The 27,101-nt window shown below is 37.7% G+C and overlaps 1 protein-coding gene across 1 annotated transcript in view; it reads right to left on the bottom strand.

Annotated features, from left to right (window-relative positions):
• gucy1b2 (guanylate cyclase 1, soluble, beta 2) overlaps positions 1-27,101 on the bottom strand; it is a 73,414-nt gene that overhangs the window by 33,025 nt on the left and 13,288 nt on the right. The window contains exon 7 of the mRNA XM_039746282.1: positions 8,310-8,470. Coding sequence (XP_039602216.1) covers positions 8,310-8,470 — 161 coding nt within the window. The remainder of the gene's footprint in view (positions 1-8,309; positions 8,471-27,101) is intronic.

Below are 27,101 nucleotides of genomic sequence, written 5' to 3'. Positions count from 1 at the left end.
GATGCTGAAATAGACTGATCCATCTTCTCTAATTATAATACTGTTAAGGTAGTTATTTAAGATAAGGAAGGAATATGTTTGAAGGTAAAGTAGTAATACTCACTGATCAAGGTGCTGGACTATGGTGACATGTTACATGTTGATTCACAAATCCAAGTAAGAATTTCACTTTACCCTTTACATGTGGCAATAATGAACCTATTAGCCTCTGTGCCTCAGGTGCCTAACAACCACACACACAAAACTGCAGCACCAATTGCTGTTACTCAAGTCCAAAAAGTGTGCATTTTCAAGTGAGCTCGCCCCCCAAAAATTCCATTTACCTATATCTTACAGCATAATAATCCTCTGAACTGTACAGAGAATAGACATTTTCAGTAGTGATCTTAAGTTAATATATTAATTTTAAACATATTTCTTTATCTCAAAAACAAATCAGTTAATAAGAATACATTTTGCTGCATTATTAGTATTGTAAAATGCTAGAAATCTGTCAATTTTAAGTAAAACAGACACATTGGATTTTATTCTACATAGATAACTACATATTCTGCAGATTTGTACAATAATATATTACATTTTTATTTGTGGAAAAAAGTTTGCAAAATGTACATGAAAAAGATAATGCATAAGGTCTATCACATTTGCTGATACGTAAAAGAAGTATTGATTGTATGATTGATCAAACAATCTAAGCAGTGGTATAAGTTTTACAAACATTGTACCAGACTGTGGTCAAGTTTTAAACCAGAAGCTAGACTCAAGAGTTAGCTTTCAATCTAATATCCATCCTAACCTATGGTCACCAATGGATAATGAATAAAAGAATTACACTGAAAGTACAAGTGGCTGAATTTATATTTCTGTGCAGGTTTTCTAAGCCTACTCTACATTGCTGAATGCAAGGAGCTTGTCTGCAATCTCTGCTATTCTGGAGTGGGAGGACACAGTTGAGATGGTTTGAGCATGTAGCGAGATTGATCTGGGTGCCTCCCATAAAAGGTCTCAACTCATTGGGAGCAAACACCAGAACAGATGCAGGACACCCTGCAAGGATAGTATAGAAGGGCTGGAGATATCTCCATAAGTAACTGCAAATGTGTGCAGGGTTTTTCCTTCCAATGAGGCTGTTTAATGTGAAAGTTTAGATCACAGCTTACAAGGGTGAGTTTAACTTTCCTCCAGTTTCCTCCCACAGTCCAGAGACATGCAGGTTAGGTGGATTGGCGATTCTGAAATTGGCCCTAGTGTCTGCTTGGTGCGTGTGTGTGTCCTGCGGTGGGTTGGCGCCCTGCCCGGGATTTGTTCCTGCCTTGTGCCCTGTGTTGGCTGGGATTGGCTTCAGCAGACCTCCGTGACCCTGTGTTTGGATTCAGCAGGTTGGAAAATGGATGGATGGATGAACATTGATTGAGAAGCACCTATTGGGAAAAACTAAAGTGGAAACTGAAATGGTGCAGATGTCAAATGACTGTTTTTCACCCAGTTTGTCTCAAGCTCAGCACTTGGTGATGCATGTCTAGATCTCATCTTTTCAAACATTAAAGACAGAGGAATAAGAGCAGACGTTACTGATACTTTAAGCAATAGTGATCACAATATGGTCAAATTTGAGATAATCTTTGAAAACACAGAAATGTACATCAAAATGAAGACTTTATGGGGACAAGGAAGTATCTACAAAATATCAAATGGAAAAGCAAAAATTCAGCAACAATAAATGACAGTGTCATTTCAGAGATCTTCTGATACAGGATCAAAATAAATTTATTCCAAATAGAGAAAAAAAAACTAAAACAATTGGCCAAAATGGATAAATAGGAGTACAATTAAGAAAGTAAAACTGAAAAGATCACAAGAAAATGCAAGAAAATTTTTAAAAAGCCAGATAATTCTGTCATAGAGGAATACTGGAAACTACAGCAAGAGATCAAAAAAGCATTTGATATATGTCAAAGGAGTCACTAGAACAAAAATTGTCATAGAAGCCAAAATGAACAGCAAGCAATTTTTTCAGTACTACTGCTGGGAAAAAAGGTAAAAGAGAATTTTAAAAACCTTATGGCCACAAATGGAGTAATCGTTAAAAATGAGAAGGAAATAGCAAATGAACTGAACAAATATTCCACCCAAGTATTTATAAAGGAAGAAACAAGTGAAATGTCTCATGCAGAAGTAAAAACAAATTATGAGTTTATAGATTTTAAAATATAGGATTCAGATTGCCTTCAAACCTTCAATATATTGAAGACTAATCATAATCAGAATTATCTCTTTTGGCACAGTACAGTAATGTGTACTAGAAATTTGTCTTGATAGTATTGGTGCAACATACAAGGACAGCACTGAATACAAAAAGATTAATATAAGAAGGTAAACTGATAAAGTACAATGCAGCATACAAGGTTGATACAAAAAATATAGAGATAGTAGGATTAAAATGTCCAGGCAGTCTAGTGTGCAGGTATATATAGATACTAAGTAGAACCTCAGCCCTGATTAGTAAGGATAACTTATGTGGAAATGTGGAAAAAACTTTAGGTGACATGTTGTTTTAACTTTCACTGTACAAACACATTTGCCAGAAAGAAGTCTTTGGAACAGTTGATGCCCTCAGTGAGACAGATCAGAAATGATCTGTGTGACCCTCTTCCTTACCCTGGACTCATATAGGACTTTAATGTGCAGTATGTTATAGTCTATGATCCTTTCATGGGCTTTAATAATGTGTTGTAGATTGGCCTTAGCGTGAACAGAGGCAGCACCAAACTAGATAGTTATAGATGGGGTCACAATGGACTCAATGATGGCTGTGTAGAATTGGACAAATATTGCTTGAGTGAGACTGAATTTCCTCAGCTGATGCAAAAAGAACATTTTTTGATTGGCTTTCTTAATGCATGTGATATTATTGATCCATTTAAGGTTTTTTGATAGCACAGTGCCAGGAAACTCAAAATGATTCTTTCATTCTGATGGCTAAGCCATTTATAGCAAGTGATAACTGAGCAGGTGACTATTTCCTGAAATCTGTGATTATCTACTGAGATTTTTTAATGTTAAGGTCCAAATTATTATGGCAGATTTTCTTCCTCTTGTCTGTATATGAACTCATCATTGTTGAGTCCTATTAATGTTATGTCATCCGCAAATATAAGAAATTTCACAGATAAATCGGTAGAGGTACAGTCATTTGTATAAAGTGAGAAGAGTATGGTGAAAGGATATGTACTTATGGTGCAACAGTATTAAGGGTTAATGGGTCAGACATTTGATAGATAGATAGATAGATAGATAGATAGATAGATAGATAGATAGATAGTAGATAGATACGTTATTAATCCTCAAAGGGAAATTCACATTTCACATTTGTGCCCAACTGCATATACTGTTTCCTCTTTGTAAGATTGTCTGTGAAAAGTCTGTGATCCAATGGCATATTGAAACCCTGGACCTGATGGATGTCATGTATAAATCCTTATTAGGCATATTTCAGCAGTCACTTCAGAAAGTAGATGTACCTGAGGACTGGAAAGTTGCAAATGTGATTCAACTCTTCAAGGAGGGTGACAAAATGGATCCTAGTAATTACAAACTAATTAATCTTACATCTGTGCTATGCAAAATTATGGAAACTATAAGTAATAAATTAGAAAATTACTTAAAATAATATTCTAAATAGTAGCCAGCATGGGTTTATGAGAGGAAGATTCTGCCAAACCAATCTTTTAAATTTTTTTGAAGAAGCAACTGGTATAGTTGACAAAAATCAAACCGTACACCATAGTTTCCCTAGACTTTCAAAAAGCATTTGATACAGTCTCACATCAAAGATTAATTCTGACACTAGAAGCAGTAGGCATTAGATGTAACCTATAAAACTAGATCTCTAGTTTAGTGTTTCCCAACATCGGTCCTGGGGGCACACTGTGGCTGCAGGTTTTTGTTCCAGCCAGATTACTAATCAGTGACAACACCTGATAGCATTGATCTCATTTAATTAGCTGGTATTATTTTTCTTTTATTCTACATTCAGAAAAGAAATATGTCTGCTTTTGTTATAGATTTAAATCATTAACTCTCTTTTGTTGATTTCATTATATTTTGCCCTTTCTCTGTGCAGTTTTCCCCTTTGTATCTTATTAATGATAATTAAAAATAAGCAGAGCAGACACGCTGGCAAACAACACTGAATAATCAAAGGCTGCAACTACTTTTGCATCATACCCACTAATTACTAAATAATGGATTAATTAAACAATTAGAACACCTAGAAAAGTAGAATGAAAATCAAGATGAAAATATTTTTAAAAAGATAAAAATACATTCCCACCATATAACTGCTTGGTATATATATATATATATATATATATATATATATATATATATATTTTTACCAAACTTAGTTTTGTAATTTTTATATTGTTCTTAAAGCACAGAACTTGGGAAATAACACATCACTTATTTAGCCCAGGAGTCCAATTAAAAACAGAAGCTGGTTGGAACAAAAACCTGCAGCCACAGTGTGCCCCCCAGGACCGAGGTTGGGAAACACTGATCTAGTTAGTTAACTGGCAGGAGACAAAAAGCACAATGAAGAGGAGAATGCTCCATATGGAGCAAGGTCATCATTGGAGTCCCTAAGGGGTCTGTTCTTGGACCATTACTTTTTGTGATTTATATTAATGATGTTGATTCTGGTGTAGTTAGTAAACTTGTTAAATTTGCAGATGGCACTAAAATTGGAGATATGTCAGAGACTGATGAGGCAGCAAAAATAATTCAAAATGACCTGGACATCCTTCAAAACTGTGCAACATGTAGGCAAAAGGAACATCAATTATAAATACAAGATGAAAGACACTGTAATACAGGGAGCAACCTCTGAAAATGATTTAGGGGTTTATATTGATGCAACATTTTCATCGACTAAACAATGCACAGAAGTAATTAAAAAGGAAAATAAAATGTTAGGTTATATCACAAAAACTGTTGAACTGAAGTCAAGGAACATTATGCTAAAACTATATAATAATATAATAATAAGACTGCATCTGGGGTAGTGTGTGCAGTTCTGGTCACCACGGTACAAGAAAGACATAGCAGCACTAAAAGCTGTCCCAGGACTTAAGGGCATGCCCAACTCTGACATACTCAGAAGATTAAACCTGTTTAATCGCAAGCAAAGGAGACTGCATGGGGACCTAATCTAGGTATTTAAAATTCTCAAAGTGGAGCCAGCAACATTCTTTCAGTTTAAGGGCGAATCACATACTTGAGGACATCAGTGGAAATTAAGGGGAAGTGCATTTAAAACTGATGCCAGGAAGTACATCTTTACACAAAGAGTTGTGGGACTCTGAAACAAACTTCTGAGGCATGTAGCTGAAGCAACTTTGATAACCTTTAAGAAAAATCTGGATGAGATATTGGGATAGCTTAGCTATTAGCTAAACAAATGGGCTTGTTGGACTGAATGGTCTCCTCTTGTTTGTCAGATTTCTTATTTTTTAAGCCCAATAAGAGCTGCCATAAATAAAAGAAGAAAAAACAAATAAAGTTCTAATAAAGGCCTCACAGCACAAAGTGGCTTAAAATAATGAAAACAAATAGACTCCACAGGCTGTGAGTATGTCTAATAACTCCAGTACCATGGCTAGCTCAGGGTATACAGTATACTGTAGAGTACAAGAATAAACATGCCATTTTCAGACCATGCTGGATTTCTCTACCCTGCCAATGTGCTTGCATGGTTATTTCCACTTTTCCTACTGCAAATGAATCAGAAAATAAATTTTTGTGATAGATATTTTTAGCAAAAGACAGCTATAACCCAAAGTTAACCATAAATGTCACCTTTAATGAAAAATGGGATTTCTTTACAGAGTGTATTTTTCACAGAATAAAAGTGAGCTACCTTATAAAGCAGTGTCTCCATATAAATTGGAAGCAGATTTTATTAGGTTGTAATTCCTTCCAGCATTTGTCTCCTAGTTTATTGCTGTGTTAAATCTATGTGAAGGAATTACAACTTGATACTGCCATTAGTTATCCTGCTATCAGAACTTAATACAATATACAGTAGATTACTTTGTGTATCCTCACACTGTCCTACAGTGTAAAGTCCATTCAACAATGTGTGTCTGATTTTATTTCAATCTTTTGTGTTTAGGATAAGAGCTCCTTATTTCTGCGTTAGACATACTGGCATAGTTACAATAGAAACACTTGGTTAGAGCAACCTGCAAAATTGTGTTAACTTTGCTTACTTTTTACAACAGCTCTGTGATTTAGGTGAGGTAAAAAATGATTGTATATGTACAGTGCATCTGGAAAGTATTCACTTTTTCCACATTTTGTTATGTTACGACCTTACTCCAAAATGGATTAAATTCATTATTTTCCTCAGAATTCTACACACAACACTGGGCCCATAATGACAACGTGAAAAAAGTTTACTTGGGGTTTTTGCAAATTTATTAAAAATAAAAAAACTGAGAAATCACATGTACATAAGTATTCACAGCCTTTGCTCAATACTTTGTCGATGCACCTTTGGCAGCAATTACAGCCTCAAGTCTTTTTGAATATGATGTCACAAGCTTGGCACACCTATCCTTGGCCAGTTTCACCCATTCCTCTTTGCAGCACCTCTCAAGCTCCATCAGGTTAGATGGGAAGCGTCGGTGCACAGCCATTTTAAGATCTCTCCAGAGATGTTCAATTGGATTCAAGTCTGGGCTCTGGCTGGGCCACTCGAGGACATTCACAGATTTGTCCTGAAGCCACTCCTTTGATATCTTGGCAGTGTGCTTAGGGTCGTTGTCCTGCTGAAAGATGAACCGTCGCCCCAGTCTGAGGTCAAGAGCGCTCTGGAGCAGGTTTTCATCCAGGATGTCTCTGTACATTGCTGCATTAATTTTTCCCTTTATCCTGACTAGTCTCCCAGTTCCTGCCGCTGTAAAACATCCCCACTGCATGATGCTGCCTCCTCCATGCTTCAAAGTAGGGATGGTATTGGCCTGGAGATGAGCAGTGCTTGGTTTCCTCCAAACGTGATGCCTGGCATTCACATCAAAGAGTTCAATCTTTTTCTCATCAGACCAGAGAATTTTCTTTCTTATGGTCTGAGAGTCCTTCAGGTGCCTTTTGGCAAACTCCAGGTGGGCTGCCATGTGCCTTTTACTAAGGAGAGGCTTCCATCTGGCTACTCTGCCATACAGGACTGATTGGTGGATTGCTGCAGAGATGATTGTCCTTCTGGAAGGTTCTCCTCTCTTCACAGAGGACCTCTGGAGCTCTGACAGAGTGACCATTGGGTTCTTGGTCACCTCCCTGACTAAGGCCCTTCTCCCCCGATCGCTCAGTTTAGATGGCAGGCCAGCTCTAGGAAGAGTGCTGGTGGTTTAGAACTTCCTCCACTTACGGATGATGGAGGCCACTGTGCTCATTGGGACCTTCAAAGCAGCAGAAATTTTTCTGTAACCTTCCCCAGATTTGTGCCTCGAGACAATCCTGTCTCGGAGGTCTACAGACAATTCCTTTGACTTCATGCTTGGTTTGTGCTCTGACATGAACTGTCAACTGTGGGACCTTATATAGACAGGTGTGTGCCTTTCCAAATCATGTCCAATCAACTGAATTTACCACAGGTGGACTCAAATTAAGCTGCAGAAACATCTCAAGGATGATCAGGGGAAACAGGATGCACCTGAGCTCAATTTTGAGCTTCATGGCAAAGGCTATGAACACTTATGTACACGTGATTTCTCAGTTTTTTTATTTTTAATAAATTTGCAAAAATCTCAGGTAAACCTTTTCCACGTTGTCATTATGGGGTGTTGTGTGTAGAATTCTTAGGTAAAAATGAATTTAATCCATTTTGGAATAAGGCTGTAACATAACAAAATGTGGAAAAAGTGATGCGCTGTGAATACTTTCCAGATGCACTGTATGAAGGTAACAATATTTCAGTGCTAAAGGAATTATTCTTCTATTTATGATCTCAGATAATTTGATATATTTCAACTCCTCAGATTTCAAGGGTAGAACTATTCCTATTTTAATGGTTTATTGCAGAAATTGAATACACTTTACAATCCAGTAAGCCTGTTAATTTAAAATATTCATTTGCTAGCTTTCACTTTTCTTCCTTTTAATTCAGTAGCAAATTATGGTGGGTCAGCATGTTAAACTGAGGTTTAATTAACTGTAAAATACAAATTATATTTCCATTTGTTTTTTGTTTTCTAATACTGCTCAACACATTTTAACAAAATCAGCCATTTGAATATCAGTATGCAATTTACCTGATATGAGAGGGCAAGATAGCTATGAAGAGCATCTAGATTTTCAATGAATTCCATGAGGCTCCTTCCAAGTGTACGCAGCATTCTGTCATAACCAGACATCTTGCAAAAACTAAAAAAAAACTCACCAAAGAGTTTCAGCACAGCTTCTGAAGACACGTCTGTAAAATATGAAGGTTCACTAACAAATCACAACATTACCAATCCATTAAAATAGACACAGTTGAAATTTTCTACTCCATTTATAACAATTTACACCTTAGTTAAAACAAAAGGTTGATTATTTGCACAGAGAACTGATCCATTTCCTTAAAAGCTTGTTTAATACAAGCCTTCTTTAGAACTAATTAGCAATTCTCAAGCACCTAACAAGCTGAATAGGTGACAATAGTTGATTCTTCATAGGTATACAAATTAGAATTTAAATATACAGTAAATTCATACTCTGGTGATATTACAGTTATGCTTTTTAAAATGCAGATACATGCTGATTTTGTTAATTTGTTCATTTTCATAAGGCACCTTGCTACCACTCTTAAGCATCCCAAATAAATTCTCTTAGAAAGTCCCCTTATGCTACAGTATTTGGATCCTGTTTTAAGACCATTGCGGAATACCATTATGCCATTATATATCATACCAAGCAGTAATTAAATGTAAGGCACTAAATTATTGAACCAAAATAAAATAACGAAACATTATACATATAATATGTTAATGTACTTTTTCATGTGATGATTTATTTTGTATTTGCCATTTATTTTTTTCGTTTTGGGACAAATGGTATTCCATAGTCAACAAGAGGACGTTCATTAAAAGACAAAGAAAGACATCAATTAAACAATCTGCAGCTTCCCCAAATACAGGTCAGGATATCTGTGCATTGAAGTGGACATCTTTTCTTTATTTTGTGCATCACATTCTCTCTGAAACATCATAAGTCCTTTCTCATTTATCAGTGCACACATTTTTGAAATAAAGTTACATTTTTTTGGCAGCCATGTACATGGATAACCATTGAAGAATAAATAAAACTCACTTGAAAATAAATTGACTTTAATATGTACCAAATATGTATTTGACCAGAGATTCAATCTTATTAATCTTTAATACTGAAAGACAGTGTGTATTTAATGTAGAGTAGAATATCAGTGTATATTCAAAGGTAACAACTTAATAAAATAAAATGGTAAATTTAGATTTTTGAATGGATATGAAAAATCTGCAAAATCTTGCCCTTACTTTAACTTACATAAATGAGCTGTGCAACTCAAAGCAAGTCCAAATCTTACATTGCCATTTCATCCAGTTTTGGTAACTACTGTTTCCATTATAATGTTGTGGAGAAGCTTTTGTCCTAAGATAGGAACCACTCATGGTAAAAACAGCAGGCCAATGCAAAGTACACATATATTGTCACTTGTATTTTGTTAATTTGTATAAACTCCTGCATGTGTTACAAATGTCAACAATTTTGTCAGTGGAGTATAGTTTTTTCTCTTTTTCATTTTTTTACCATGCAGATTTGTGTCAAGAGTGTGCGCTTTCATTTTCTTGATCATTGAATGTGTAATTCATTCATTATCATTTTTCCTACATTGATTTATAAATGTCCTCAATATTTTATCATTTATTTTGTATTGATTTTCTTTTGTGCCTGTTTTAAACTGCTAACTTAATCAACACATTACATGACCATGCCTGTAGAAGTAAAGTTTGCTGGAGGCATGGTTTCCTTTCACCAGTGTATGATTCTTGCTTCTTACAGATCTCCTTCTGACCCTCATGAAATTATTGAGACTGGGATGTAGCAGTGCTGACATCTTACAGAATGAGAAAACCATGATAGTACTGTATATACTGTGACTATGCAAAGTATTCACCTCTTGGATGTTTTCACTTTATTTTTATACAAATTTGAATCACAGTGGGTACTGTATAACTTTTTTTTTCAGCAATTAACAGAAAAAGACTCTAATGTAAAACTGAAAACAAATCTCTGCAAAATGATCTGAATTAATAACAAATATGAAACACAAAATAATTGATCACATAAGTTTTTACTCACTTTATTACAACACACCTAAAACCTAAATCATCAATGGTGCAGACAGTTGCTTTTAGAGGTCACATAATTAGTTAAATGGAGATCTCCTGTCTATAGTCAAGGGGTTTCTATTGAATTGTGTAAACAGTAATCCCTCCTCAGTCGTGGCGGTTGCGTTCCAGAACCCCCCGCGATAGGTGAAAATCCACGAAGTAGAAACCATATGTTTGTATGGTTATTTTTATATATTTTAAGCCCTTATACACTCTCCCACACTGTTTATAAACACTCCCCACACAGTTATACGACATAAACCCTTTATATTCTCTTAGTTATTAGGTGAGATTCGTTGAAATTATGTATGTAAACACACTGTTTGTACACTACTCACAAAAATACATATCGTATATCATTGAGGAGTTTTATTCAATACTAGCAAAATACCCACACTTCGCAGCGGAGAAGTAGTGTGTTAAAGAAGTAATGAAAAAGAAAAGGAAACATTTTAATAATAATGTAACATGATTGACAATGTAATTGTGTTGTCATTGTCATGAGTGTTGCTGGCATATATATATAAACTGCTCAAAAAAATTAAAGGAACACTTTGAAAACACATCAGATCTCAATGGGAAAAAGAAATCCTCCTGGATATCTATACTGATATAGACTGGGTAATGTGTTAGGAACGAAAGGATGCCACATCGTTTGATGGAAATGAAAATGATCAACCTACAGAGCCCTGAATTCAAAGACGCCCCAAAAATCAGAGTGTCAAAATTATGTGGCAGGTTAGTCCATTTTGCCAAAATTTAATTGCAGCAACTCAAAATTGTAAGCAGCACTTTGTATGGCCCCTGTGTTCTTGTATACATGCCTGACAACATCAGCGCATGCTTCTAATGAGATGACAGATGGTGTTGTGGGGGATCTCCTCCCAGATCTGGACCAGAGCATCACTGAGCTCCTGGACAGTCTGAGGTGCAACCTAATGGCATTGGATGGACCAAAACATAATGTCCCAGAGGTGTTCTATTGGATTTAGGTCAGGAAAGTGTGGTGGCCAATCAATGGTATCAGTTCCTTCATCCTCCAGGAACTGCCTGCATACTCTCACCACATGAGGCCAGGAATTGTCGTGCACCAGGAGCCACTGTACCAGCATAGGGTCTGACAATTGATCCAAGGATTTCATCCTAATACCTAATGGCAGCCAAGGTGCCTTTGTCAAGCCTGTAGCGGTCTGTGTGACCCTCCATGGATATGCCTCCCCAGACAATCATTAACCCACCACTAAACTGCTCATGCTGAATGATGTTACAGGCAGCATAATGTTCTCCATGGCTTCTCCAGACCCCTTCACTTCTGTCACGTGCTCAGGGTGAACCTGCTCTCATCTGTAAAAAGCACAGGGCACCAGTGGTGCATCTGCCAATTCTGGTATTCTATGGCGAATGCCAATCGAGCTGCATGCTGCATTAGAGGACATGGGGCCCTTGGGTCACCCTCATGAAGTCTTTCTGGTTGTTTGGTCAGAGACATTCACACCAGTGGCCTGCTGGAGGTCATTTTGTAGGGCTCTGGCAGTGCTCATCCGGTTCCTCCTTGCCCAAAGGAGCAGATACTGGTCCTGCTGATGGGTTATGGACCTTCTATGGCCCTCTCCAGCTCTCCTAGAGTAACTGCTTGTCTCCTAGAATCTCCTCCATGCCCTTGAGACTGTGCAGAGAGACACAGCAAACCTTCTGGCAATGACACGTATTGATGTGCCATCCTGGAGAAGTTGGACTACCTGTGCAACCTCTGTAGGGTCCAGGTATCGCCTCATGCTACCAGTAGTGACACTGACTGTAGCCAAATGCAAAACTAGTGAAGAAACAGAAAAGATGAGGAGGGAAAAATGTCAGTGGCCTCCACCTGTTAAACCATTCCTGTTTTGGGGTCATCTCATTGTTGCCCCTCTAGTGCATCTGTTGTTAATTTCATTAACACCACAGCAGCTGAAACTGATTAACAACCCCCTCTGCTACTTAACTGACCAGATTAATATCCCATAAGTTTCATTGACTTTATGCTATACTCTGATTAAAAAGTGTTCCTTTAATTCTTTTGAGCAGTATATATATATACACACACACACACACGCACACACATATAAACATATATATATACACACATATATATATATATACATATACATACATATATATACACATATACAAATATATACATACAAATATATACATATATATACTTTGTAAATACACATATATATATACACACACACACACATATATATATACATATATACATATACATATCTACATATATACTGTATATACACACATATATATATACAAATCTACATATACATATATATATATATATTAGGGGTGGGACTCGATTAAAAAAATTAATCTAATTAATTAGAGGCTGTGTAATAATTAATCTTGATTAATCAAATGTAATCACATAAAAATTTGCCCCAAATCGCAAAATGTTTTTTTTTTAATTTAAAAAGGTTTTAGTGGGCGACAGAATCAAATAATAGACATGGACATGAATATTGTAAACTCAAGCTCTTTTAATTTCTAAAAAAAAATGCTTTTAAACTGCATTTCAATTCTAAGCAGAAACAAAAATATCATCCCTGGCTAAAATTGGGCAGATTTAAAAATAAAGGATATTTTAAGTACTTTAAGTACATTTTCAGAATGGTATTGTCTTTAAATAATAATAACAAAAATTTCAACATAAAGTGCAGTTTTTCTTCTTAAAAAATAAGGCAGAAACATAAAAGGTAAGTTGACCAGCTTCACCTTTAATCTCTGAGTAACCTTAGCCAAAATTATTTTGTACATTAGGCTAAAACAGTGTGATCATTGAACATTTTGTAATTAGATGTAATTAGAATTACTAACGGTCACGGAAGTCCAATGATCCCCAGTAAGAGCCACAAAGTCCACTTTCTGTAATGCATCTAATTTTGCTTGCTTTTCAGTGTGCACAAAACCATGCTTTTATCAAGGCTTCCGTCGGGTAGTCTTTTGAAATGAAATTTTCCTCCGATCAGTCGTAGGAACGCGCTTTATTCCAACTCTAACATTTTTGTAGCTCTGATGTGTACATCAATGTAATCAATGTACCAGGAAATCATGCATTGACAAAAGTTCCCCTTTGCTTGGAATTGAAAGTGTGATTAAATGCATTATTTTTTTTAACGTGTTATGGAGTACATGCATCAAAGCTTCTCAGCTGTGCTTGTGCTAAGAAAAGGAAACATTTTAAAAATAACGTAACATGATTGTGAATGTAATAGTTTTGTGACCGTTATGAGTGTTGCTGTCATCAAGGATTTGATTATAATTTCTATCAATCAGGTTCGTATTTGGACAGTTTGCACAAAACCACGCTTTTATCAAGACTTCCGTCGTGTAGTCTTTTGAAATGAAACTTGCCTCCGATCAGTCTTAGGAATGCGCTTTGTATCCATTATTCATAAAGCTTCAATTGGTGATCTGTCTTTCTGCGTTAACCGCATATTTTTTCATACGTCTCAAACCAAGGGGATGCGAGGGTAAAATGAATCGAAGCGCGTACATACTCAGTGCACCCTCTCGGGAATCAAACCTCGGACGTCTGCGCTAGAGGCAAAGCCTCTACCATTGCGCCACGGCATGTGGTTTGTCTGTTTGAGAGTATGTAGATCGGGGTATATATATACATATATATATATATATATATACCCGCGCTTCGCAGAGGAGAACTAGTGTGTTAAAGAAGTTATGAAAAAGAAAAGGGAACATTTTAAAAATAACGTAACATGATTGTCAATATACAGTAATTGTTTTGTGAGTGTTATGAGTGTTGCTGTCATCAAGGATTTGATTATCATTATTTCTTTCAATCAGGTTCGTATTTGTAGGATGTGTTGTGTTCAAGTTACATTCCATGTTTGTCAATCGTTGTAAAGATAAGAGGTTTCATTCATCGATTCGTTTCTTACTGCATCAATAAACATTCGGTTTTTGTTCAGCACTCTTTGGAACTGTTGCTTTTTGTCTGTGCACTGCGTCATTTCATGTGAGCCGCTCAGTGTACATGCATTGAAGGTTCCCAGCTGTTACGCCTCCCACGGGCATCGAGCAGAAGTCTATTATAGTATATGGACGAAAAAATAAGTTCCAGTTATGACCATTACGCGTAGAATTTCGAAATGAAACCTGCCCAACTTTTGCAAGTAAGCTGTAAGGAATGAGCCTGCCAAATTTCAGCCTTCTACCTACACGGGAAGTTGGAGAATTAGTGATGAGTCAGTGAGTGAGTGAGTCAGTGAGGGCTTTGTCTTTTATTAGTATAGATGTAATACAGTTTTAAACATATTGTAATTTATTAGGTAATATAAAAATAAGTGAAAAATCTATAACATGTAAATGCTGTACATAAAACCAAAATGTTAATTTAATGATACTGTAGAGCGTCTCCAATATCACATATGTTATAGCCATTAAGATAGACAGGCCACTGGCAATAAATACCTACAATGCAAGAAAAAGTGTATAAAATGTGCATACAGTTACAATAAACGTACGTACATGTACTAAGTACGGAGAAAATTAGTTATGGGTACTCACCAACAATGACACGACGACTTGTCTGATAACGATGAGTTTAATTTTACTGCATAACAAAGGAGAGCATTACAGCTCTTCTAAAGGAGCCTCTTCAGGCAACTGTGTAGCACTGCCGTTGTTCTCCTTCCGGCAGTCTTCAATCCAAATCCCTAAAGCAGATTCCATCCAGACTACTGCCTTATTACATCCACTTACAACTCGTTTTCCGCCCTGGTTAAAGGACACTGCGGCCATAGATCTTATACTCTTTTCCTCCTTTTTAAATAAAAAGAATTGTGGACTCATTGATGCTGTAATGGCGTCCTGCAGCGGTGTAGCTGTTCCCTTACTTCAACATATCCAAAACTTTTACCTTTTCGGCAATCGTTAGCATATTTCGTTGGCGCCTGGGCACGGCTCCTGAAGCAGTTAACTCTTTACACAGCGAAACATGTTGATGCTGAATGAGCGAGACGAGACTTCCTGGTTAACGCAGTGGAATCGAATTCGGCTCTCCGTCGCTGAGCCAATCAGCACACAGGAACTTAACTGCATGCTCTGATTGGGTAGCTTCTCAGTCATTTGCCAATAGTGTCCCTTGTATAAAATCAACTGGGCAAACCAACAGAGGAAGCATTTACCAGAAGCAAATTGTCCGCAGAAACCCGCAAAGCAGCAAAAACTCCGCATTATATATTTAGTTATGCTTACATCTAAAATCCGCAATAGAGTGAAGCCGCAAAAGTCAAAGTGTGATATAGCGAGGGATTACTGTAACTGCTCCTTTATCTGGAAGGTGCAACTTGTGGTGAGTCTAATGGTGGTGGTGTGGTCTAATCTACACAATGAAAACAAAAGACATCCATGAAAAGGTGACAGAAAAGCACAAGTCAAGGGATATACACAGGAAAATGTCCAACTCATTGAATATTGCTAGAACTATAGGTAAATCACTTTACAGTAATCCCTAGCTATATCGCGCCTTGACTTTCGCAGCTTCACTCTAACGCGGATTTTATATGTAAGCATAACTAAATATATAACGCGAATTTTTCGCTGCTTCGCGGGTTCTGCGGACAATGGGTCTTTTTACTTCCTGTACATGCTTCCTCAGTTGGTTTGCCCAGTTGATTTCATACAAGGGACGCTATTGGCGGATGGCTGAGAAGCTAACCAATCAGAGCACGCAGTTAAGTTCCTGTGTGCTGAATGCAGTGTTAACCAGGAAGTCTCGTCTTGCTCATTCTGCATCAACGTGTTTCGCTGTGTAAGGAGTTGTGCTCTTTTGTGTTTATCTTTGTTTATAGTCAAGCCCTTTATTAAGGCTCCAAAACAATCTGCTTATATGGCTATAACATATGTGATATCAGAGACACTCGATATCTTTAAAATAATATTTAGATTTTACTGTATATAAACAGTGTGTTTACATATATAATTTCAATGAATCTTACCTAATATCTAAATGAATACAAAGGGATTATGCTGTATAACTGTGCAGGGAATATTTATAAACAGTGTGGGAGAGTTTATAAGGGCTTAAAATATATAAAAATAACCATACAAACATATGGTTTCTACTTCGCGGATTTTCACCTATCGCGGGGGGGTCTGGAACGCAACCCCCGTGATCGAGGAGGGATTACTGTATAAGAAATTGAAAGAGTATGGCACAGTTGTAAATCTGCCCAGAACAGGCCATCTACAAGAAGTGAATGATTGTGCAAGAATAAAAACAAAATAAATTAAAAAAATAGACTAGAGAGGAAGATGACCAAGACAATTATGATGACTGTGAAGGAGTTTACAAGCCACAATGACTGAGATTGGAGAAATTCTGCATACAACTGTTGCCCATGTGCTTCACCAGTTGCAGCTTTATACAGAGCAGCAAAGAGATAGCCAGTGAGAAAAGCACACATGCAATCTCAGCTAGAGTTTGCTAAAAGTCTCATGAGAGGCTTTGAAATCAGCTGGAAAAAAATTCTTTGGACTGATGAGATTAAAACTTAGCTTTTTTGCCACAAAGATAAAAGCCATATTTGAACACTGTACATCATTGTATACCAAAAATACCATCACCACCATGCAATATGATCGAGGCAGTGTTATATTCTGAGCACGTCTCTGGAGCAGGCTCTGAAAGGCTTTTAAGGGTAAGTAGTAAAATGAATTTAGCAAAGTACATGGAAATCCTGGAGAAAAACCTGATATGAAGATTTGTTTTCCAAAGTTACAGAAGAAAACCTTAAAAACAACAATACTGGATTGGCTAAAACACAGTTCAGATGTCAACGCAATTGTGAATTTGTGCCTGGTCTTGAAAAATTTGCGGTACCTAGATGTCCAAAGGTTACAGAGACATCATCACAGAAATTCAAGAATGTCATGGCTGCCAAAGATGTCTATACTGTATTAATATATCATTTTGTGTATTATATTTGTATTTAATTTAGACCACCTTGCAGAAATCTGTATGTACTTTTTCTTTTTTCAGTTGATCATTGTCAAAATGTCTAATCAAATCCACTGTGATTGAATATTGTATAATAGTAAATATAAGAAAACTTCCAAGGTGGTATAATTTTTTATTTACTGTATTATTTATAAATAGTTGTAGTTTTTTATTGCCTGATTTTTTTTCTCTGATTTATTAACCTTATTTATTATTTTTATACTGAAGATATTTTATGCAATTTATATTCTCACAGACTTGGCACTGATTTGTTGTAGTTCCTGGATTGTACCACACTGGGGTGATTGCACAAAATTAAATTTACATCAGGAGTTTTATACTTAATAACAGTAAAATATTTTCGGAGATGTGGCACACATAGTGCTTTTAAAATAAATTTCTAAACATTTTGTGTAAAGAAACACACACTAAAATAGCTTAATAAAATAGGAGTTGTTTACTAGTATTGAGGCAACCTTCTGAGACATCATGAGACACACATTTTAGGTAAAAGCATTGCCAGAAGCTGAGCAATACTTCAGGGGCATTGTTATCACTAGCATTCTGTTTTTGAGCGTAGTCTTTTTTTTTTTTCTTTGTTATGTTGAAAACAAGCTGCTTGGTGTAAAATGCTCATTTATTATCTTCTCACCTTTGCTTCCTGCCAAACCCCTCGAGCTTCTTATTCAATCACTTCAGACATTGCCTTTCTTTGCTGTCGAATGTCCTGTACCTACAGGGGCTTGTTTGGCCTCCTTTTAGTAATTAATTTAAGAAGCCAGTGTGAGGGCTCAGACAAAGACAAAAAGCTACACAGGCTGTTTCCTCACTGTTTCATGCTTCCTAGTTGGAGGACAATAATTGTTTCTCCAGCCACTGTCATTGATAGATTACCAGCTACCTTTAATGGTACTTTATGCTTTCCACATCCTTATCGTTAGTATGCTACCTCTTAAATAACACATAGTCAACCATCAGCACCTATTTGATTAAAAATTTAATATTATTATGAATTCACAGCATGTATTTGAACTGGAGATATCTGGGATTTATTAATAATTAAAAAATATATATTTTTAAACACATCACCTTATTTTATCCATCCATTCAATCAGCTTTCAGAACATGAGACATGATGCAAGTTTTGCCAATTCTTTGGGTCATGCCTAGTCAGGGCCATTCCCATTTTCATTGGGAGTACAGCAAGAACCAACTGATCTTATAGTTTAATTTAAGTAATTGTTTACTTATTGGCTGTATGATGGTATGTGTGATCCAAACAAAAAATGAACTGCAGAATAGACTTATGTTTGGTTTTGATGACTGAAGATCATTCTGCCCAAAATACTCCTGGTTCCTCAGTCTTTATTCAGAAACCCATTAAAAAAACTGTCAAGTCAGGATCTGAATATCCCTAAAGTACTCCTATCTGTCCCCAACTTAGTAACTTGATTGGTTTATGAATTGTTCTCTTTGTGAAGGCATTATTACCTTAATGCAAACTTTAACCTTAATCTGTATTAGTTACTCAGTCCTTATGAAGATATCATTTAAAAATAACAGCTGGAATCAGTGGTGAGTCCACCACATCTCCTAAATCCTTCTCACAAGGTGATCTTAATCATATCTAACTTTTTTGCTTCCACTGTGTCACACACGTGTAAGTAGGAGGACGTTGTATGGACCAAGTGAAGGTAATTCCACACCATGCCAGAGGGTGGTGGGGTGCACTAAACCATCTCCTGTTATCTCAGCAGACCAGCTGCAGGAAAACCTGTATGACCCATCATTGATGATGCCACTTCCGGTTCCGGTTCCTGAGGTGACATGAGAAGATGGTCACTTCCGGTTCCCCTACGTCACTTCTAGTCTTCCCACTTAAAACCGCCATCTTTCCAAACCTCAAGCAGTTCATGTCTGGACTCCAATAAAGGCTGTCTTTAAAACCAAACCCATTGCAGCCAGGGATAATGTACAGGTGGATGCCCCAAACCTTTTAAGTGTGTTGAGTCTGCTCTTTTCACAATATATATAGTAACATGCGGCTGGGGGTGGAGCCCAGCCGGGATGCCCAGGAGGACCGGAGAAGGGCTTGTGCTTCCTCCAGACCACGAGCGGCCAACCGCCCTGGTTGTAGAGGGCATGGAAGCCCAACCCTGTAGGGGCCCGTGGCCACCGGCAGGCGGCACCCCGGTGCCTGAAGAATCCTGGACCTCAGCACTTCCGCCACACCCGGAAGTGCTGGGGGCAAGAGGACTAGGAACACCCGGAGGGCTTCCGGGTGCACAGCCGGCACTTCCGCCACACGGGGGTGTGTCCGCGGGGGTTGCTGGAGAAGCAGCTGGAGCCCATCCAGGTTGGTATTTAAGGGGCCGCCTCCCTCCGTTCATTAGCAAAAGTCGTGTGGAAGAGGACGGAGCTCGGAGAGAAGAGTGGAGGCGGCCAGAAGTAAGGCATTTAGTGACTGTGAGACCTGGACTTTAGGTGATCGGTGCTGGAGGCACTGGGTAGTGCACTGATTAACTTTGTAAATATAATTGTAAATAAAATGTGTGTTGGGTGAAGAAACGATGTCCGCCTGTCTGTGTCTGGGTCTAGTTCCACTATATATATCATTTTGTTTTCTTCTTGAAAAAAGTGTTGCAGAAACTATTGTTATTGAAACGGTATGACAACCCTGAACCACCCACCCTACTCACCGGATTTAGCTCCGTGTGATTTCTTTTTGTTCCCTTGGATGAAAAAAGACTTGAAAGAAAGGCGTTTTGCTGACGTCAAAGAGGTAAAACAAGAAACGACCAGAGCATTAATGGACATTACTTCAGACAAATTTGAAAAATGTTTCGAATAATGGAACAAACAGTTAGATAAGTGTATTTCCGCCAATGGAGAGTACTGTGAAGGTGACTAATTGTAGTTTGTACAGAAAATTAAATACGTTTTAAAAATATTTTCAGTTATTTTTGGGTCCCCCCTCGTGTATACATATATATATATATATATATATATATATATATATATATATTGTGGTAGCTGGGGTGCACAGCTCCCCAAACACCTGACACAACACAGGCTTTATTTCAGTGGGGAAGCACTATTCCCTCACTTCCCACAACAGCACAGTACAAATAAGCACAGGTAAACCACAAACAGACAGTCCCTTTTTTCTCCTGGTCTGTTCTGCCTCCACTCCTCCCTGAACTTCATCCTCCACCTCGTGAATCTGGCTCGCTCAATGGAGTGAAGTGGCCCCTTTTATAAAGCAGCCAGAAATGCTCCAGGTGTTCCACGATCTCCTTCTAGTTGCACTTCTAGTTGTGGCGGCAGCCCTGCAGAGGAGGGTTCAGCCATTTTACATGCGCCCCCTGGCAGTGGTCATGTGCCTCAGCTGGCCCTGTAGCAAGCCAGGGGGGCTTCCCTTTGTTGTCCCAGGAGAGGTATTACCCCATGCAAGCTCCTTCTCCAGTCCTTCCATTACAAAGGCATCCCAGCTGTCCGTTACAATATACATATACGAGGTGAGACAGAAAAATAACCAGACTGGACTTGGAGCTTTCCTGAAAAACCATGTGGAGGTCAGCCAGACATGAATCATAGAATATATCCCCTCCTACATGTCCTCTCAAACCGTCAACCAGCTAGGTATATTCTGTGAATAGCCCAGTCAGTATTTACAGTTGCTACATGAGTTGCCACAATAATGTCAGGTGAAACAAAAATAGAACAGTGAATCAACGTCAAATTTCTCACAAATTTTCTCTTTATCCATAAAGTACTTTTTGACTGACAAAACATTATTGTCCTCGATCATCCTCCCTATTCGTCTGATTTAGATCCCTGTGATTTTTACTTGTTCCCGAAAATCAAAAGTGACCTGAAGGGAACACATTTTTCTTCAATGGATGAAGTGAAGACAAAAACGGCAAGCCTGTTGAAGAGCCTCAAGAAAGAAGACTTCCAGGACTGTTTCTATCAATGGAAGATACGTATGGAGCGATGTAGAGATTGGGAGGGGGAGTATATAGAAGGTGACAATGATTAGAATGCTGTAATTTATCAATATATATATATATATAAACTGCTCAAAAAAATTAAAGGAACATTTAGAAAACACATCAGATCTCAATGGGAAAAAGAAATCCTCATGGATATCTATATTGATATAGACTGGGTAATGTGTTAGGAACGAAAGGATGCCACATCGTTTGATGGAAATGAAATTGATCAACCTATAGAGCCCTGAATTCAAAGACGCCCCAAAAGTCCATTTTGCCAAAATTTAATTGCAGCATCTCAAAATTGTACGCAGCACTTTGTATGGCCCCTGTGTTCTTGTATACATGCCTGACAACATCGGTGCATGCTTCTAATGAGATGACAGATGGTGTTGTGGGGGATCTCCTCCCAGATCTGGACCAGGGCATCACTGAGCTCCTGGACAGTCTGAGGTGCAACCTGGTGGCATTGGATGGACCAAAACATAATGTCCCAGAGGTGTTCTATTGGATTTAGGTCAGGAAAGTGTGGTGGCCAGTCAATGGTATCAATTCCTTCATCCTCCAGGAACTGCCTGCATACTCTCACCACATGAGGCCAGGAATTGTCGTGCACCAGGAGCCACTGTACCAGCATAGGGTCTGACAATGGGTCCAAGGATTTCATCCTGATACCTAATGGCAGCCAAGGTGCCTTTGTCAAGCCTGTAGTGGTCTGTGTGACCCTCCATGGATATGCCTCCCCAGACAGTCATTAACCCACCACCAAACTGCTCATGCTGAATGATGTTACAGGCAGCATAATGTTCTCCATGGCTTCTCCAGACCCTTTCACTTCTGTCACGTGCTCAGGGTGAACCTGCTCTCATCTGTAAAAAGCACAGGGCACCAGTGGTGCATCTGCCAATTCTGGTAGTCTATGGCAAATGCCAATCGAGCTGCATGCTGCTGGGCAGTGAGCTCAGGGCCCATTAGAGGACATGGGGCCCTTGGGTCACCCTCATGAAGTCTTTCTGGTTGTTTGGTCAGAGACATTCACACCAGTGGCCTGCTGGAGGTCATTTTGTAGGGCTCTGGCAGTGCTCATCCTGTTCCTCCTTGCCCAAAGGAGCAGATACTGGTCCTGCTGATGGGTTATGGACCTTCTATGGCCCTCTCCAGCTCTCCTAGAGTAACTGCTTGTCTCCTAGAATCTCCTCCATGCCCTTGAGATTGTGCAGGGAGACACAGCAAACCTTCTGGCAATGACACGTATTGATGTGCCACCCTGGAGAAGTTGGACTACCTGTGCAACCTCTGTAGGGTCCAGGTATCGCCTCATGCTACCAGTAGTGACACTGACTGTAGCCAAATGCAAAACTAGTGAAGAAACAGTCAGAAAAGATGAGGTGGGAAAAATGTCAGTGGCCTCCACCTGTTAAACCATTCCTGTTTTGGGGGTCATCTCATTGTTGCCCCTCTAGTGCATCTGTTGTTAATTTCATTAACACCACAGCAGCTGAAACTGATTAACAACCCCCTCTGCTACTTAACTGACCAGATTAATATCCCATAAGTTTCATTGACTTTATGTTATACTCTGATTAAAAAGTGTTCCTTTAATTTTTTTGAGCAGTATATATATACTGTATATATTTTACCAATCTGGTTATTTTTGTGTGTCACCTTATAAATATATTTATATTTATACTGTGTATGGGGTGTATTTGTTTCAGTTTGGTTTACCTTAGTGTTAAATGCAAACCTTAACAGCTTCTTACTTACCTTTTTACAGATTGATTTTACAGATTGTAACTGTGTCCCAACACTGATTTCTAAGGAATTTTTCTTGTAATATCACCGAATCTGAAAAAAGTCCTTCAGATCATAACTTTTTGCTTCCTGTGTTTAAGCCAAGTTACTACTGCACACTTCCATTTCAATTCCATCTTCTTTTCATTTGATCTTTAGCCCTCTCATGGGCTACTTAAACAATTTTAATTATGCAATAAGCAGTATCAGTCTATACTGTATATGTGTCATACTGATAAAATGTTTTTGTTGCTTCTTCAAAAATTCATTCTATTTGGGGAAACACAATTTCTCCTTGTTAAACCTTGTTGAATCCTCACTAATATGTTTATACTTGACACTTTCTCTTTACTATTATTTTCCATTAATTTAATATATACATTTATATGCATGTCTGTATATTTAATGGGCAGCACGGCCTGTTTTACAGATGCACAGTCTTGGTTCAGTTTCCCCAACCCATAGGAATCAGTGTTGTGTTTGAATACTTTCCTTGTATTTCTTTGGTTTCATCCATGTACTCTAGTTTCACCCTTAAATCACCAAAGAAATGTGTTATGTTAAATGGCAAATGTATATTGGTTGTATTGGGTGGTCCAGATCTATTTATGCAATTTTCATTACGCTATAACTTATTAAGTTTATTACATAGAAAATCACCCGAAAAATCCTGGATCATTGAGAAATGTGCAAACTGGCGACATGAAGAATCGTCTTTGCACCGAACTGGAATCGCCCCCGCATAAGTCATGCAGACAATCTGGATCTGCATAATTAGATCTGGACTACCCTGTAGATTCTGCGCTACACTGGCACCCTGTCCAGAATAAGCTTGTTACTCCAGCTCAAGTACAGATCTTGCCACACATGCATCATTTCCTTCCTTATTATTTGCCTTAGACAAACACTGCATATGGCCTTTTGTGTTTGTCATAAAATGATCAGAAAACAGTGAATGAATTTTTATCTTAAAATTCTCATTAATCAAAGTTGTGAAATTGCTATTGTTTTGTTACACAATTATCTCTAATTCTTTTGATGTACAAATCACATTGATACCATGTTTTATTCAGGAGATATTGAGGTTAAAAGGAGAAATGGTCCAGTGAAAGTGGTAACTTTTAGTCAGGTTGTCTCAGGTTTTTATTTCTCTCTAGATATTAACACTTAGAAAGTCTAAAATTTTATTAGCCTGCATTCAATATTAGAATATACCGGAAACAACTGCAAAGTTTTATAGAAATCATCATGTTGGTTTTCAAGTGATGATTAGTGATGTTTTCTCATTATTTCATTTTTCATATATTTTTCGGTATTAAATTTAACGTTTTAATTGTATATATCCTAAATTAGATTAAACTGGATATAAGAGCAATGTTTTATAGAAATAGGTACAGTGGTTTTTCATGATGTTCTAACAGACATAAATTCAGTTTTATATATTTACAAACACACACACGCACACATATATATATATTTGGGTGTATACATAAGTTATATACATACAACTTGTGTTCAATTCTATTCAAGCCAAGAACAGCCATCAGCACAGAGCCAGATTTACTGACATCTAAGAAATCAGCAGATAAAACTGAAAAACTATAAGACCTCAAAGATAAAAAATAAAACTGTCAAAAGCAAATATCCACAGACCTCATCAAGAAATAAATAGATATCCCTAGTTAGCTAAAGGTCTTTAACCAAATATGTAGTTCGGTCTTAAACAGAATGGCAACCAAAACCACATGAGCATGTCCAATGATTTTACACCCATGTGTGTAGTCATAGCACCGGAAAAACAACGTTATGGCATTATCACAACATCCAAATGGCAAAAGAATAAACAAAAGCACACAAAAATAAAATAACTCCTATGCTAATGTAACCTAGCTCTGTGTAATGTATGCAAAGTTACTAGTTAACAACCATGGGTACCCGGCAGTGGTACTTTGGCTGTTCTTTCTTCCTCTTTATAATGTCAGTCATTCACAGTATGTACATGTAATTCATTGTTTCTTTCATTCTTACTGGATACCAGGAGCCTCATGTATAAACGGTGCGTACGCACAGAAACATTGCGTAAGAACTTTTCCACGTTCAAATCACGATGTATAAAACCTACATTTGGCGTAAAGCCACGCACTTTTCCACGGTACCTCATGCCTTGTCGTACGCAAGTTCTCCGCTTGGTTTTGCAAACTGGCGGCACCCAGCGTCAAAGCAATGGTACTGTTCTTGTGTGATTACTCATTATTTTCATGACGCGGCTTTATAAATACACTGAAACTAACCGCATATTGTTTATTAGTGTAATGCATCTGATTGTAATTAACTCATAACAATATAATGGTCCAGGGAACAGCCATAGTATTCCAAATACCATAACTGCTTTAGCGTTGTTACTCTCACTTCTCCTTCTTCTTCTTCTTCTTCTTTCAGCTCCTCCCGTTAGGAGTTGCCACAGCGGATCATCTTTTTCCATATTACTCTCACTGCACCACTCGGAGTATTTATATCACTGTATCTGAGTGTGAATCACAGCAGCAGCTGATCGGAAAGAGAATTATCGGTATACAGCTTTAAGGACAGGCTGTCTCAGCCACTGCAAAACGTTTTAAAGCCTTTCCTGTACGGACCTCACGGTTCAGAAACAGTTTAATCCCAAGAACTTTAAATGCACTCAATCAATTGCTCCTTGTAGAACTGTTTGTACTTATAAGTACAATCACCTCACTGTAAACTTGCACTACAGTTATAATATCTCACAACCTGGGCCACTTTATAAAGCGTATTTACATATGATGACGATATCATTTTTAAGGTGAAATGCAGCAAAATATGTTTGTTAAATTATACAGATAAAACTTTAACTTCATTTAAATAATCTATATTCTTCACTGGGATTGTCGTGAAGGATAGAATAATTAAACATGTACTACGAAGATATTTCAATGTTCTTTAAGCGTTTTGAAGAATCGGCGCTAAGCTTACAGATGGCTTAACGTCTATTACAGAGCTGATTGTATGGCGATCGGTTACTTGGGGAAAGAAAAGCAAGGACTCTTGGGGCGGACACGCCAATATATATTGAATATAAAACAGAAGAGAAAATAACAACACAGCTAAAACGCAGCGACAAATTTCGACAAAAGATAAATGCTTGTCATGAGCACGAGGCTCATGAAACACATGTTTAATAATGTGCTTTAACTCCTATCATCATGAAAATGACATCACGTATACATCTCAGTATTTTAGTTATTCAGAGAGATGTAATATCACAAATGTAATGGATTCTGTGTCCAGTTGGAGGAAGAGAGCCAGTTTAAGAAGCAAGTAGTGATTCACACACATAGATCACATACGAGTAGAAGATCAAATACAAAACAAAGCATTTAACGTGCTACTTTAATTACGATGTGATTTGAGAAACTGGTTGATTAAACGATTTTAAGATGAAGTTTATAATGTTCTACTAAATGACAAAATAAACTATGTGATTAAAGTGGAAATGTCGAGATTGAAGTTGACATTTCGTGCTTTTTGCCCACCGTGTGCCTTTTTTCTCTGTACCCTAATAAGCTTTCATATGACATTCAGACAGTGGGCTTACAACTCTTCTTTTCACGGCAACTTTGATATGTGACTTCTTTTTTATTTCCGGCACTGTGCGATTTTGTGAATGTGAGCTTTCATGTTTCTCCAACACGCTATGCCATTCGATCAACTTCATTTTGTTGATTATACCACAGTTTATTTGAACAAATAGAATGTTTTTCCTTTGCCTCCACTTGGTATTCGGTAAAATTCTTATATTTTCCCCCGTGCTTTTCCCATTGTCTTTTCACAGAAGGCTGCGCTTAAGGGCGATTTATATTGATTTGCATATTC

Source organism: Polypterus senegalus, chromosome 2 (genome assembly GCF_016835505.1).
Source record: "Polypterus senegalus isolate Bchr_013 chromosome 2, ASM1683550v1, whole genome shotgun sequence".
Classification (NCBI taxonomy): Eukaryota; Metazoa; Chordata; class Cladistia; order Polypteriformes; family Polypteridae; genus Polypterus; species Polypterus senegalus.
The sequence above is the reverse complement of the archived record's forward strand: the minus strand, read 5'-3'. Positions and strand labels throughout refer to the sequence as shown.